Source organism: Semicossyphus pulcher, unplaced genomic scaffold (genome assembly GCF_022749685.1).
Source record: "Semicossyphus pulcher isolate SPU_LCO1_2020_fin unplaced genomic scaffold, fSemPul1.0.p SCAF_6, whole genome shotgun sequence".
In the NCBI taxonomy this organism is placed as follows: domain Eukaryota; kingdom Metazoa; phylum Chordata; class Actinopteri; order Labriformes; family Labridae; genus Semicossyphus; species Semicossyphus pulcher.
The window spans coordinates 26211413-26225467 of NW_027211737.1; the positions used below are offsets into that span (position 1 = coordinate 26211413).

Sequence of the window (14055 nt, forward strand, 5' to 3'; positions counted from 1 at the left end):
CATCATCTATGGCAAAAGGAGATATGGTGGGTTCTTACTGGTCTTCATTTAAAGTGTACTTTTACAAGATAAACTTGGTTTCATATACAGAGTATCACAGTATATGGACTCTGTAAGAGAAAATCTTGCACTTTAGACAATGTTTAGAATCATATTCCTTCACAAAAATAGCTAATTAACAAATTACCTAACAAGTCAAGTGCAGTCCAGTAATTTATTTAAGGGGGATGTGATAAAACTTGTAAGTGGTTTGGCCTTATTAGGTGTAGGTTTAAACTTTCAATATTGGATGGCATTTCCCTTAATAACTTTTATTTTATTTAAAACCCCTTTTATTGCTCAGATAACCTGAAGCCCATTGCAGCAGAGGAGAGGAGGGTTGAGGAGGAGGAGAAAAAGGCTCGGGAGGAGCAGGAGCGCATCGCCAAGCAGCTAGCTGAAGGTAGCCTCTTCAGCATTAATACATGTGTCAAATATCCAGTCTCCAGTTTACATACATCTACAGACACTATAACAGCAACACCATTGTACAATCTACAGAGCACAGCCGTGTTTTCTTTAACCAGTGCCATGTATAATCCTTCATTTACAAATCACACTTATTTTACTCTCCCTTTTCAGCAAGTGAAGAAACTATTCTGAAGTAAAGCTGGCGTGCTTTGAGGATCTCCATGTGCAATTCCTAACCTCTCCCTCCTCTCTCTGGAGCAACAAGGCAAAGTCGGGTCACAACCAGTCAAACACTCCCGAGTTGTGGCCACGTTCACCGTTACCTTGAAAAATCCAACACCTCTCTGGACCATACAGTGACTTTAAGTTACTTACACGATATGAAATAACGCTCTTGAACTCAGCATTGTAATCCTGCAAATGCAGCTGCACTCATAAATTATTACGTTCATGTTTGTAATGAAGCAATTCCTTAAATACAGACGTACATGATGTACATGATCACTGTTGTCTTTGTCTTTGTTGTCCTCCTGTGTTCTCCTTCAGACACTGTTACAGCACATGTATGACATGACAGATATTATATTAAAACAATAACTCATCATTTTTTAATATGGTTTTGGTTTTCATTAGTCATCATTTGAAATGTTGACAGTTTAAAAATGTTCTGTAAAATCATTGCCAACTTTTTTTTTTGAAATTTTAATTTTGTTTATGTTATTTTATCCTTTAATCACGAGAAAAACTAGCATTAGAAACATCACAAATAATGCTATGGTTGCTGTAACTTAGTTGTGATAAATATTGATTGCTGCGGATAAAGTGCCAAATCAATAGCATGTCTTGATTATGTCTTGATTATCAGTATCAGTATGGTACAGAAAATATCAGGAAATTGAGAATATTGCCTGTTAAAATTGAACAGCCCAAGAAAATGTTATAGAATAGATTGTCAGACAAACTGTCCAAAGCCAAAAAATACTCACTTATTCAACTATTTTCAAAAAAGACACAAAGAAAAATCGATTTCTTACAATGGAAAGTTTGAAACGGGGAATGTTTTGTATTTTTCGCTTGAAAATAAATGCAGTGAGGCCTGCAAGCTTGTTCAGGCAGACAACTCGAGCTGCACCGATCACTTGACATGCGCCACTCTTCACAATCACCTTATAAACATTTCCTCTCAATTTGGCGTCTATTTAAGCTGCAAGATTTCCTGTCTCTCTCTCTCTGTACTGTCATTGCCACCACTGCCCTGCACCTGTACTGCGCTCATACTTTCAGTTCCACCACCACCCCAGCATCCACCTGCAGGCTCCGGCTTGGGGGGGTTTAAGATATGATTTCGTCACTCGTCAAATTTCTGCATGTAAAATAAATCTGCGAGGAGTGTTGAGGTCCGAGCTGAGACTCCAAACACAAGCTATGTTCTGCTGCTGCAAGAAACATTTCAAACTATTACAAAGGTGAGCTGTCTGAATGAACTATAACAATGGTTTACGGTCAAAATAGCCGCCTGCTATCAATGACTGATCAATTATTGGCCTTATCATTTAACCATCATGGTTTCCAAACTTGTGGTATGGATTTAGGTCCAGGGTATGTGCTGTGTGCACTTAAAACCACCAATTCAACCACCATGACCGCTTTATTCGACCTGGAGGACATTATACAACACCTACAACCCCCCTACTGCTGCCTTGATACTATGCCTGTTGACATAAATACTGCATATGCTGACCATTTGTTAATAACTCTTATGTATATACCTATTTTTGCATCGTGAGTCTTAATTTGTAGTTTTTTTCTTTCTCTATTTTTCCATTTAACTTTATTCTGGCAAATGTATTTAATTGGGGCCTTCATATTCAAATCACCATGGATCCACTTCCCAGCATTTAATCATTATCTCTTATTTTATTGTATATACAATGCACATATTTGACATTTTTTCTTGCTTCTATTTTATGCCATATATTTCTCTATGCTTTCTCTGTGTCAGAGCAACTGTAACGCACGAATTCCCTCCCGGGGATTAATAAAGTATTTCTGATTCTGATTCTAAACTTCTCTCAGGTGTCTTCCCACAGGTCCTGAAAACTGCAGTCATGAAGCCACTGTTAAAAAAAGAACAATCTAGACAAGTCACTTATGAATTTTAGGCCTATATTTTAAAACTACCATTTTAAAGTAAAATAGTTGAAAAAGCTGTTTTCCAACAGTTGAACAGCTACTTGACACTGAACAGCTTTGATGTCTTCCAGTCAGGCTTTCGACCACACCACAGCACTGAGAAGGATCTTGTCAAAGTGATTAATGACATCTGATTAAACACAGACAGAGACAGAGTCTTAGTACTACTCAGTGCTGCATTCGATACAGCTGACCACAACATATTACTCAACCGGCTGGAAAACTGGGTTGGACTTTCTGGTACTTTCTGGTAGTAAACTGCTTTCGTTCTTACTTAATGACAGGGATTACTTTGTGTCTATAGATAACTAACACCTGAGCAGACAAAGATTACATGTGGAGTTACCCTCTTCTGTTTAACATCCATATGCTTCCACTCAGATTATGGAAAACAACAAAATTAGTTACCATAACTACGCCGGCAAAACTCAGACCTGAGCCTTTTTGTGCCGCTTACTGACTTTGGTATTTCCTGTCTTGATCTGGACGTTGTCGTGACCTGAATTTTCAAAGCCACATTAAAACAATGAAAAAAGTTGGCCAACTATCACCTCAATAATATATCAAGGATTAAAGGACTTAGGTCTCAGCAGGACCTGGAAAAACTGGTGCATTTATCTTTAGTTGACTCAATTACTGTAACAGTGCCTCCCTAAAAAAAATCAATCAGACAACTGTAGCTGATTCAGAGCGCTGCTGTTAGAGCCCTCACTAAGACCAAGACAGTAGATCACATCACTCCAGTTATGAGGTCTTTTCCCTGTCAGTCAGAGGACAGATTTCAAAATACTACTGTTGATTTACAAAGCACTTACTGGTCTAGGGCCGAAATACATCTATGATCTGCCAATCTCGGAACCCTTCCGCTATAGTCTGACGACGATATAGCCTCTGGGGACAACGGTGAACAAGTCAGGCATGTTCGGTTTAGCCAGCGGTTAGCCACAAACAACATCCAGCAAAGACTTCCTTTTTCCGTGCGCTTCATTTTTTGCAGCCCAGTTAGCATCTTGAGAAGCCACCGTGTGTTCGGATCAAAAGGGAAGCGAATTCCGCCCCTCCAGATGTGTCTGCAAAGTAAATGCTGTAATTTATTAATTCATTAAATCCCCTGGAGGAGATGTGATTATGATTTACTTTAACTAGTAAGTCAGAGCAAAACATGGAGAAGCAGCGTTCAGTTTTTATGCTCCATATTTCAAACTTCAGGTCCTCTGAAACACTCACTTCTTTTAAATTAAGGCTGAAGACTCACCTGTTTAGAGCTGCTTTTATTTAATTATTTGAATAAATTAATTTGAATACATTTTAATTAGTCATAACTGCACTGTAACATATATTCTTATATTTAATAACTGTCTTATTATATTTTTGATTTATTTTAGGTGTTTGTATTTATCTTCACTTTGCTTTTTAAAGTCTCATTTGACAATGTGTTGCTTTGTCCTTTGTTATGATGCTTTTGTTTTCTACTTTGAATTGTCTTGTTGCTGAAATGTGCTATATAAATACATATAAATGCCTTTAGCCCACCTGCAATTAATGTGAAGAAAAAAAATACCTTCAAATCCCAAGAAAATAAAAGAGGTGTTTATGAAATATATCTTACATAACAATGTGTATTCTTAAACCCTGTAACAATCACATGATACTGTCAGCGACCCAACATGGCTCGAGTCCAGACAAGTTCAACTTCAGCTCACCTCGAGTTAAGTAACTTTGTGTCTCCAATGGGATCGTTTAAAGAGAGCTTTTGTTTTCAGATTAGAGACGCACAGGTAACACAGTTTACGTGTCACGTTGATAGTGTTGTGTTGCTGAATCCAAAATGTGACAGCACAGAGGCCTTACCTAATATCCTCAGGACAGGTTAATATTAGAACGATAACAATGACAGGGCCGGCTAAGAATACGACCGGACTTACTGGCATGGTACTTGTCTTTACTTAGCTTTGACTTACTGTAGCTAACAAAAATATCTCCTCAGGACTGGTGTGGGTGGGATTACAGTGATCTGCTTACAACATTTGCACTTTTACAATTTTTAAATACTGGTACACAACAAAACAGAAATACATTTTAGAAACAACTGAAAATAATGGGTGAGAAATAACAAACAATGCAAAAATAAAATTTAAAAAAATGTTTGAATCAAAATAAATCACTCCATACATGCTTTGCACGAGACTTAAAGCACCTTAAAGCTTTTTGCACTTCTGGTTAGATGCTAAACTGCATTTCGTTGCTCAGTACTTGCACTTGTGCAATGACAATAAAGCTGAATATGTTTTCATCAAAAATGCAAGAATGCAAGAAAAAACTAGAATATAAGGGTGTAAACAACTGCAAGTCTGAAAAAAAGACTTTAAAATTGACGGAAACACGATGACATTCTTAAAGTAACAAGTTAATGACATAAATAAATGCATCTGAAGCAACCAACTCATCATCAATTATTTTATAAGTGTTTCGATCTTAAAAGTGGAGCTTTTTTTCACTCGCAAAGTACCGGTGCATAACTAGTGTTTACTTCCTTTAACACACCTCAGGTGTTCCCTACGTATATGACACGTTTTCCCTGGGATTACAGGTTAAAGCTGCATTTACGGACATGATGACTTCATATTACTTAACTGAGTGCGAGAACAGACGGGAACACCTGAGCCTTTGCTGACATTACATGACACTGCAGTGCCACTCTGTAGACTACTTCCTCATGTAATATGTTACATTCATTTTCCACTTTTGTTGCTCCTAAATGTTTTTTTTCTTTACTTTAAACAAAAATTTTATGAATTTTTATTATGCTTTAGCCTCTATAAAGTTTTGTTTACAGCCATGAACCCAAAGAAATCTGTTATACATAAAGTGCACTTGAGTGAAAGGAGTCGGACATCGCATGAAAATCCAAAATGTGAGGCAGCTTATTTTGGCTGGACTCCAAAGCTTTGGGAACATTTTATTTTGAGATGGACACAGGCTGATGCATGGCAAGACCCCAAACTCATAATTATATAATCTAATCTTTAGTCTTTGTGCACAAAGTTCTTTATAAAGCAGGTACATCTAAAAAAAACACACCTTTCATTAGCATGTGGTTCAACTGGACGTCTTCATGAAGCCTTTGAGCCCCAAATACACTCTTATGCTCATGTAAACACTTATGCCATGGACGTGTGACACGAGGCTCAGGCCACCTCTTCCCCCCCCTGGAGCGTCTGTCGTTATGTATCCCCAGCAAACAATTACCTAAAGCCTACACACTGCTGAGTGGGAAGGCTCATCAGCTTACAGCAGAGGATTTTGTAAACTGGATTAGCAGTAGATTTAAACTCTGCATTTAGGTTCAAGAAGTGGAAATAATCGGTGAGCCTGTCTGTGCTTCAGGTATAAAAAGGCTCACAGGCTGTTGTCTCAGCACCGCTCTGACACTGAAACAGCTCTGAACTGAAACAGCTCTGAACTGAAGGATTCATTCTTACTGAGGAATCATTCTACACTTCAGGTAAGAAGATGCTGCTTTTTGTGGACTAACTTAATATGGAGGTACTTTTTTCTTTAGCTAAATCAAATTAACATGACTTTGCTTTTCCTCAGAATGAACTACCACATGTTCGCCCTGGTGATGCTGCTGCTGGCCTGCGTGGAGCAGAGCCTGGCAACCTGCGTGGTGGACAGCTTCACAGTGAAAGAGGACTTCGACCCCAAAAAAGTGAGAACAGAAACATGTCTTTTAAAAACTAAAATGACTAAGATCACGTTTAAATATTTAATTCACATACACTTTGAGTTACTGTAGCTTTCAATTATCATGACACCATCTACAGTAACACTACTAGAGCTTCATACAGCGAGCTATCACACTGAAAACACGTTGAACAGAATGAGCAACATCCTCAACGTAAACTAGTGCATCATCTGCGTGGAGTGAAATACTGTTGTGTATTACACATAAGGAGTAAGGAATTGAGCACCTTAGACCTGTTGTATACATTCACACAACAATACCAGTGCACTATACATATTTTCCTACCATATCAGATATGAAGAATCATATTTATCGCTGGGATTTTTTCCTACAGTATGCAGGAAAGTGGTACGCCCTGCAGAAGAAGGATCCCGAGGGTTTGTTCCTGCAGGACAACATCTGGGCTGAATACACTGTTGGAGACGATGGTTCCATGGTCGCCTCCTCCAGGGGCAGAGTCACTCTCTTCGGGTGGGTGTTTATCATTTTGAGAGATGTATTTAGTAGCAGTCTGAATGTTAAGTGTTTGAAATATTAATAGGTTTTTATTCCTGCTTGCAAATGTGACATTTCCCCCTTTCCTTGACTTCCAGGTTCTGGATTGTGTGTGCCGACATGGCTGCTCAGTACTTAGTGCCCGACCCCGGCACCCCCGGCAAGATGTTCATGAACTACCAGGGACTGGCCAGCTACCTGTCCAGCGGCGGTAAGCCCCCTCATTTGTACCCTAACATATACTCTCAGTCTCCTCTCACTCAATTCAAGCTAACTTCCTGCTCTCCATTCTTCCAGGCGACAACTACTGGATCATTGACACCGACTACGAAAACTACGCCATCACCTACGCCTGCCGCAAACTGAAGGATGATGGAAGCTGCGAGGATGGCTACTCCCTGGTCTTCTCCCGCAGCCCCCGTGGCCTCCCCCCTACCATCCAGAAAGTCGTCCGCCAGAAACAGGAGGAAATCTGCATGGCCGGAGAGTTCCAGCCTGTGCTGCAGTCAGGTACGTACTGGGGCTTTGTCATTCAGCTGAACAGACGTAACAACCAGGGAAAAAGTTAGCATGTAGCTTAACTTGCATTTGAAGTACTTAGTTGCAAAGCTAATAAAAAGCTCACTTTAGTAAGTATCTCTATATTTAGTGTTTATGTCTGGTTCTTAGCTAATTTTATTCTTTATATTTAGGGTAAACGTTTGAAGCTCTGTGTTATATCTAATGTATTTTCCTCTTCTCTTAACAGGAGCTTGCTAAACTGCTTAGCTGGAGTTATGCAGCCCTCGATCCTCCTCCCCAGAATGAAGGCAGACCTCTTCTCAAACATGCAAATGCTAGAATAATCATGAAAGTTTTCCCAACGACATTGGAGAGAAAAATCAGCGGAATCAAATTCAAGGCCGAAAAAGAGAATTAAGTTAACACTGCCAAAACAAAGAGATGTTTCCAAGCCAAATCCATTGAAAACTGCAGTATTATGACACAATTGAGTGAATGTGATGGGATATCAACTGTACAGTATTGTCACACTGATGGGTAACATCTGCACTGTGAAAAGTGACAATAAATTTTCTAAAGAAACTTGCTGTTGTGCTTGTCCTTCTTAAAATGACCACTTAAGACACTTAGATTGGTGATCTAATATTTACTTATTCAATGCAAAAAGCAATTAAAACACAACTGTATAAAAATCTGACACATTTAATCATCATTTAATGACTGCTGTCATTGGCCATAGACATCATGTATTTGACTTTGACTTTCATACTCATATCACTGACACAGCCTGCTGATACGTGATTGGTCAGTATTACTCGGACTACAAATGTACCACAAACGGAAACAAGAACACTTACTAAAATCCGGTCGCGTGACCTAAAACCACTTCAAAAAAGTACTGGAGCTGTGGTGTTGCTGATTATTGTCGAGGATTTTTGTGTTAAGCCAATTTTAGCTAAATACTCCCAAACTAGTCTGCTGGGAGAAAATGAAATGACCAAGTCTTTGAAAGTATTAATTTTACTCTCAAAAATGTGATACCCTGATAACTGTTGGATAAAGCATGAGCATAAAAACATAAATGCAGGCTGATTGGGCAGCCCGACATAGCTCTAAATTAATCCCAAACGACTGTGAAACACATGTAAACAGCAGCTCATTGATATCTAAAAATGTATTGACATTGTACAAAACAATTCAGAAACACAATATGAATGCTAGCAGCTCTGCTTTGGTCTAGTGCTCCTCTGAGTACCTCTCTGGCAGCGAGTACGGCCCAGGTCTTCCCCAGTAGTCCACAGCTCGAACTCTGTACAGACCGCAGACCTTCTGATCCACTGCAGAACACAAAATTACATATGGTATTGTTTTAATAGCCGGATGTCACGATGCAAACGTTGGTCTAAAAGCTGTATGAAAAATGTTGCTGCTCTTACCCGGTGAATGAACATAAGAAGTGAAAATGGTGTCTCCAGTATTAACTCTCTTGAAGTCTTTGGAGTCTGTGGAGAATTCAGCTTCAAATGTCTTTATGCATCTGCAAAAACAAAGACATGATTGCTTACTTGTTCTTTGCCCATGCTTGCGACATAGTCATTGTATTTCACCAGTCATACATAGAAACTCCTGCTGCACTAAATATGAGGTCTTCTGGTTCACACAAATTCACCCCTTTACATTTTCCTACAGTGATTAAAGAAATGATGGCGTGCACGTACTTGGAATCGACACAGTGGTCTGACCAGACGATCAGGACTTGGCCTTTGGTGATCCTGATGAAGCGTAATCCATTAACCTGATCAAAAGTCAAAAACAGGTGAGAGTTCAGGATAATCTGTTTTGTAAAATGCAGCCCAGTCTATTCAGGGTTTTTTGTGTTGGCTATGTTTTACTCATTAATCAATTTCTCTCTTTGCAGAGTTCAGAGCGTATCATACTTGCATGGACTCAGAAATATATGGATCACTGTAAAGAGACAAACAGGGACACATTTGTTGCGGTGTGTTGGGACTGACCTGGTCGGGCACAGCTTTGGGCTTGGCACAAACATGGACGAGCAGGACTGAGGGCACAGACAGTTTGGCTTTCAGAGTCAGAGTGTCTCCGGGAGGAACCTCCCAGGGTCCATCAACACGAGGGTCCTGAAACAATGACACATACATTTGTGGCTCAAAGCACTTTACAGGTATGTATAAATAGATCAAACAAATCATCTCTGCCTTCTTGTTGAAAGCCCAGGTGACCGCAAATGGAAGTTAACATATCAATTTAAGCTAAACTGAACATGAACCACGTTGGTGAACAAACAATTCACTGAAAAAGTAGCTTTATTTGGCATAAATGTTATCAGTTACAAACTCTACCAAGAAATCTAAACAATTAAGCCCATCGTGCTTAAATTCTATTAAAGGGCTTTCAATGTGTAAATATTGTGATTATTGTATAATTGTAAATAGGGGCGGCTGTGGCTCAGCGGTAGAGTCGATCGTTTGGTTCGATCCCCAGCTCCCTCAGTCTACATGTTCAAGTGTTCTTGTGCATGACACTGAACCTCAAATTGCTCCCGGTGGCATAGCCATCTAAGTACGTGTAAATGGGATTAGTACTGATTGACAGTTGGGCATCCTTTGCCATCAGTGTGTGAATGTGACATGTAGTGTAAAACGGCTTTTAGTTGTCGCAAGACTGTAAAGGCGCAATATAAGTGCAGTCCATTTTCCATATCCATATATGTGGAGCAAATGTTATATGAATTTAGTGTTTACCCAGTCTAATGCACATACGATAGTCATGTTGTCAGGCAATATAGGCTCACCATACAGTAAGTCATTTCAAAGCTTGATGATCTTGATGATCGTAATTTTACAAAACAGTTCAGTCCTGCTGTTTACCTGCACACTCCTGATGCGTCTGAACTGCTGTGCTGTGGGGAAGTCGGGGCTGCCCATGCTCTGCCACAGCTGGTACGGGCTGGTTACATTGTTGTCTATGTAATATGTGACATACACAAGACCTGGACCGCAAACAGAATGAACATAAGGACTGTTGGACCTGACAATATATTACTTATTTTCTTAAGTAGGTAAGTAGGTATCTTGTTGAACCGACTCTTTTGTGCAGCCAGTCCTTTCAGAGAGACGGTGACATCATCAGTGTCGGTGGAGGAGCTGTTGTCGTCACTGTTGTAAACCAGCACTGCAGCCTGCCAGCTGTCTGAGCCTCCAGGTATAACAGGCTTGTGGCTGCTGGCCAGAACTCCCACTGTGCTGTTGTTGGTTCCTGATGAGCTCAAAACCTGAGCCAGGACCTGAGTCTCCCCTTAAAGTGGAATAACACACACAGGAGAGTTTGTTAATACAGGAGGGGGGCAGAGGACACAGCAACAGCCTGGAGACCTGACCGGGGGCTTCTTTAGAAAATGCACACTTAGGCCCCGATCAGACAGAACGTGCTTTGCAGGCTGTAAAACGCGAGGCGCACTGCACTGCCTTTTTTGTTGAAGCCTATGGTTAAAAAAATAGTTTTTCTGCTTTGAGCTGAAGATTTTCAAACTCGAGGCACTCAGAGCGTTTCCTCAAAAATGCAGGCGCACGGAGCGGAAAAACGTGAGGTGCTCAGCAACGCAAAAAGGCGCAAAAGCAGCGCGCAAAGAGGGTCCCTCTCATTGAAAACAACTACAAAAAAGCCACCCCCAGCTGCTAAAACGCCTTGTGTCTGATTGGGCCCTAATTAAGTTAAATCCATTATGGCAGTTCTCAGGTAAAGTTATTGTCACCTAACAAAGCCAACAGGCCCATGACGGTGAGGACAGGCTTCCTGATGAGCTGCACGTGAGGTGGATGTGTGTTGTTGACCTGGAAGCGCGCGGTAAGCGTGCGCTGGGTGAATTGGTGCGGGTGGTAGCTGAGGAAGGCGTTGTCGTTACTCAGCAGGGTGTAGTTGATGGTGCTGTTGGGGTCTGCCAGCAGCAGGTCCTGGTGCTGGTGTATCACCTGTTTGAGGGAGCAGGACAGAAGATTGTGAGTGAATATCTAAAGCAGCCGTTTGGCAGTTTGGTGTATGCCCTTTATTTCCTGTTTCAATCTGACACTCTTTCATGTTAATAATGACCACAGAATACCTCACTGTTTGAGTCAACATCTTCCCGTATAAATACGTTTAACATTTTGTTCTACAATCATACTAGACTATAATAAAAATGTTGAACTGTTGATCAACCTGGGTTTTTCTCCATCCCCTCACCTCACCTTTACCACCATCGCAGCGTAGGTCACATCAGCCCTCCACTCCTGAGGCCTGGACCAGCCCACCAGCGGATCCGCCTCATCATTGTAAACAGGGAGGCTGCGGAACTGAGGGAAATGCTCCTGGATCTCCCCCACTGTCTGCACCTCCTGCTGGAGGATGGGCAACGAGTAGCCTCCTCCCTGCAGGGTGGAAATAGGAAGTCTCAAAAAAGTGACTGCACTAGTCCCACATTTGATTCAGCTAATGAATGCATTAAAGTTTGAAATATGGGGTTGTACTTATTGCATTTATGGATTTGTGGCATTTCAGTTATATGACTCTCCTGTTTGTGCATGAAAATAAATACATCAACTAGACTGCATCAAACTCCTGTCGGTATCCGAAAACTCTTCACTGAAACCGTAAATAAAGACATTCTCTCAGAAGGACTTGCTTCCCATTTAACAATAACGTAAAACGAGTAATTACCTTCTTGTGTATGGCGATGTAGTCCATCCTGACCCCCGTCTCTCCAGTGAAGTAGTTGGTGCCATTGTAGCAGTGCTGTAGCATGGCCCAACAGTACGGCGAGTGTGGGGGTGAATGGCAAGAGTCTCCTGGACCCCCAAACCTCAGGAGACTGCTGGCAGCTCGCAGACCCTCCGAACAGGCATCGTAGTAGTTTAGAAACCCTAAAGAAAAAGGGTAGACAAGAGTTGATTTGCGATTTCTTCTTATTGCATGTGTCTAATCATGGATGAACAGAGTTTCACAAAATATTTTTTTAAATTACAGATTTCCATAGTAAGTAGTAATAATATAAGAACAAATAAGAATGCATAAATAGGAGAAAATAATAATTAATTTACCTTGTATTGACACGGTGACGTTATCAAAGTCATGGTTGTTGGGCTCGTTCCATGTTTCAAAGTTCCACTGAGAAACACGTCCCAGGCCATACCTGTCTGTTATTAGAAACCAACAATAAGCAGACAGAAATCACATTACATGATATGTTTACAGTGCATATTATATTTTAAAATTAGTTTTGGTCTATTTAGTAAAAGTTTTGTTAATCGCATAAAAAATGTTCCTGTTTTTTTTTTTTAGATTATGGTATTTTTTCATGGTTAAATATAACATATTACAAATTTAATACAATAAGGTCCAGCACAAACTCACCAATGTACCTCTTGGCTATGAGATAAATTAGATTTCTCCACTCAACCACTTGTGATTTGTCCTCAAAGTCAGTGAAGAAGTTGGACACGCTGCCCATCAGTTCAAAACCTGAAACAAGAAGAGCAGAGCAAAATATTTGACCAATAGGTTTTTTTTAAACCTTAAATATTACACTTATGTTTTGGTGTAGTTTGTCGTGGACTATTAAAAGAACTCAATCTCGAACTTGATTCTAAATAAAAGCAGTTGAGTGCCAACAGTGCCAATATCATTTTCACTGAACAATATAAAAATAGTGTAAAAAAACAATCACACCTGGTTGGAGTCCATTGACCCACAGGAGGTCTATCAGCTGGTCCAGTTTAGTGAAGTTGTACTGGGTTACTCCTCCAGTGTCTCTACAACAACACAATCAAATGCTTTAATTTATCATAAGGGAAGGGAACACTTCCAAACCAGTAACTGACACTCATAATGTGTGTCATCTTTAAACAAGAAACCAGCCAATGTTTCCTGTCACCTGAGTCTCCACTTGACTTACTGTGCAGTGACCAGCTCCAGCATCCAGTGTATCCTGACCTGCTGGATCCCTCCATGGGGGACAGAGCCCACATAGGCCAGGTTCAGCTGCTGGTCGATGCTCAGGTCAAACTGGTGGGCCTTGGTGTGAGGGAGTGGGGGGCTAAACACAAAGAAGAGCCTACAATTAAACACCAGTGACATTAACTAAGACTAAAGACTGAGCCTCAGAAATCTATGCCAATCTCAACTGACAAAACTTACATTTTAAAATGTCTAGACTTTGTGAAAGACACTTACTTGAGACAACATTATCTAATATAAATTAGTTATCGCAGAGGTCGTTTTATAGATTCGGTAAGTTGTCTTTTTACTACAATCTAATTTTTCACACTGTTTTCTGTCCATCATTGTGTATTTTGCTATAAAAACAACGTATATGACCTACCAGAAACCAGTGCTTCTCCAAAAGTGTTTAAGATCTCCCTCCGGCCTCCCCACATCAATTGTGATGACATGCGGAGTTGTAAAAGTCTCGGTGATGTTTAGGAGAAAAGCAAAGACAGGAAAAGTTTTCCACTTCATGTCTGCGACCGAACATGGCACCTCGCGCGCTAGCTTGAACGGCTATAAAGCCGAGGGGTCAATGTAACCCCGACATGCCTCACACACTGTAGGTGAATAAAGCATAGGATACCTTTAACATAACTCACTTTGACGAGACTTAAACACAACAAAAC

At 40.5% G+C, this 14055-nt stretch overlaps 2 protein-coding genes across 2 annotated transcripts; one reads left to right on the forward strand and one right to left on the reverse strand.

Annotated features, from left to right (window-relative positions):
- Window positions 1–6241: 6241 nt before the first annotated feature.
- On the forward strand, window positions 6242–7645 carry LOC138610023 (purpurin-like). Its single transcript, XM_069682723.1, has 5 exons — window positions 6242–6355; window positions 6726–6862; window positions 6985–7097; window positions 7184–7396; window positions 7635–7645. The coding sequence occupies exons 1-5, from the start codon at window positions 6242–6244 to the stop codon at window positions 7643–7645; spliced, it is 588 nt and encodes a 195-aa protein (XP_069538824.1).
- Window positions 7646–8018: 373 nt separating this feature from the next.
- Window positions 8019–14037, reverse strand: idua (alpha-L-iduronidase). Its single transcript, XM_069683388.1, has 14 exons — window positions 13764–14037; window positions 13338–13478; window positions 13112–13194; window positions 12797–12904; window positions 12484–12579; window positions 12104–12306; window positions 11635–11814; window positions 11163–11379; window positions 10496–10705; window positions 10279–10400; window positions 9403–9528; window positions 9106–9182; window positions 8824–8924; window positions 8019–8724 (listed from the first exon to the last, which is right to left on the reverse strand). Exons 1-14 carry the CDS (start codon window positions 13898–13900, stop codon window positions 8624–8626), a joined length of 1902 nt encoding a protein of 633 aa, XP_069539489.1. The 5' UTR covers window positions 13901–14037; the 3' UTR covers window positions 8019–8623.
- Window positions 14038–14055: the final 18 nt, after the last annotated feature.

What these genes read in the sequence shown, in the direction of transcription:
- LOC138610023 (XM_069682723.1), top strand. Translation starts at nt 6,242, where the DNA reads ATGAACTACCACATGTTCGCCCTGGTGATGCTGCTGCTGGCCTGCGTG. An exon ending in AGGACTTCGACCCCAAAAAA is followed by an intron (nt 6,356 to 6,725) that starts GTGAGAACAGAA and finishes TTTTTCCTACAG; the next exon opens with TATGCAGGAAAGTGGTACGC. An exon ending in CAGCTACCTGTCCAGCGGCG is followed by an intron (nt 7,098 to 7,183) that starts GTAAGCCCCCTC and finishes CCATTCTTCCAG; the next exon opens with GCGACAACTACTGGATCATT.
- idua (XM_069683388.1), bottom strand. Translation starts at nt 13,900, where the DNA reads ATGAAGTGGAAAACTTTTCCTGTCTTTGCTTTTCTCCTAAACATCACC. An exon ending in TGGAGAAGCACTGGTTTCTG is followed by an intron (nt 13,479 to 13,763) that starts GTAGGTCATATA and finishes CTTTGTGTTTAG; the next exon opens with CCCCCCACTCCCTCACACCA. An exon ending in ACATCGCCATACACAAGAAG is followed by an intron (nt 11,815 to 12,103) that starts GTAATTACTCGT and finishes TCCACCCTGCAG; the next exon opens with GGAGGAGGCTACTCGTTGCC.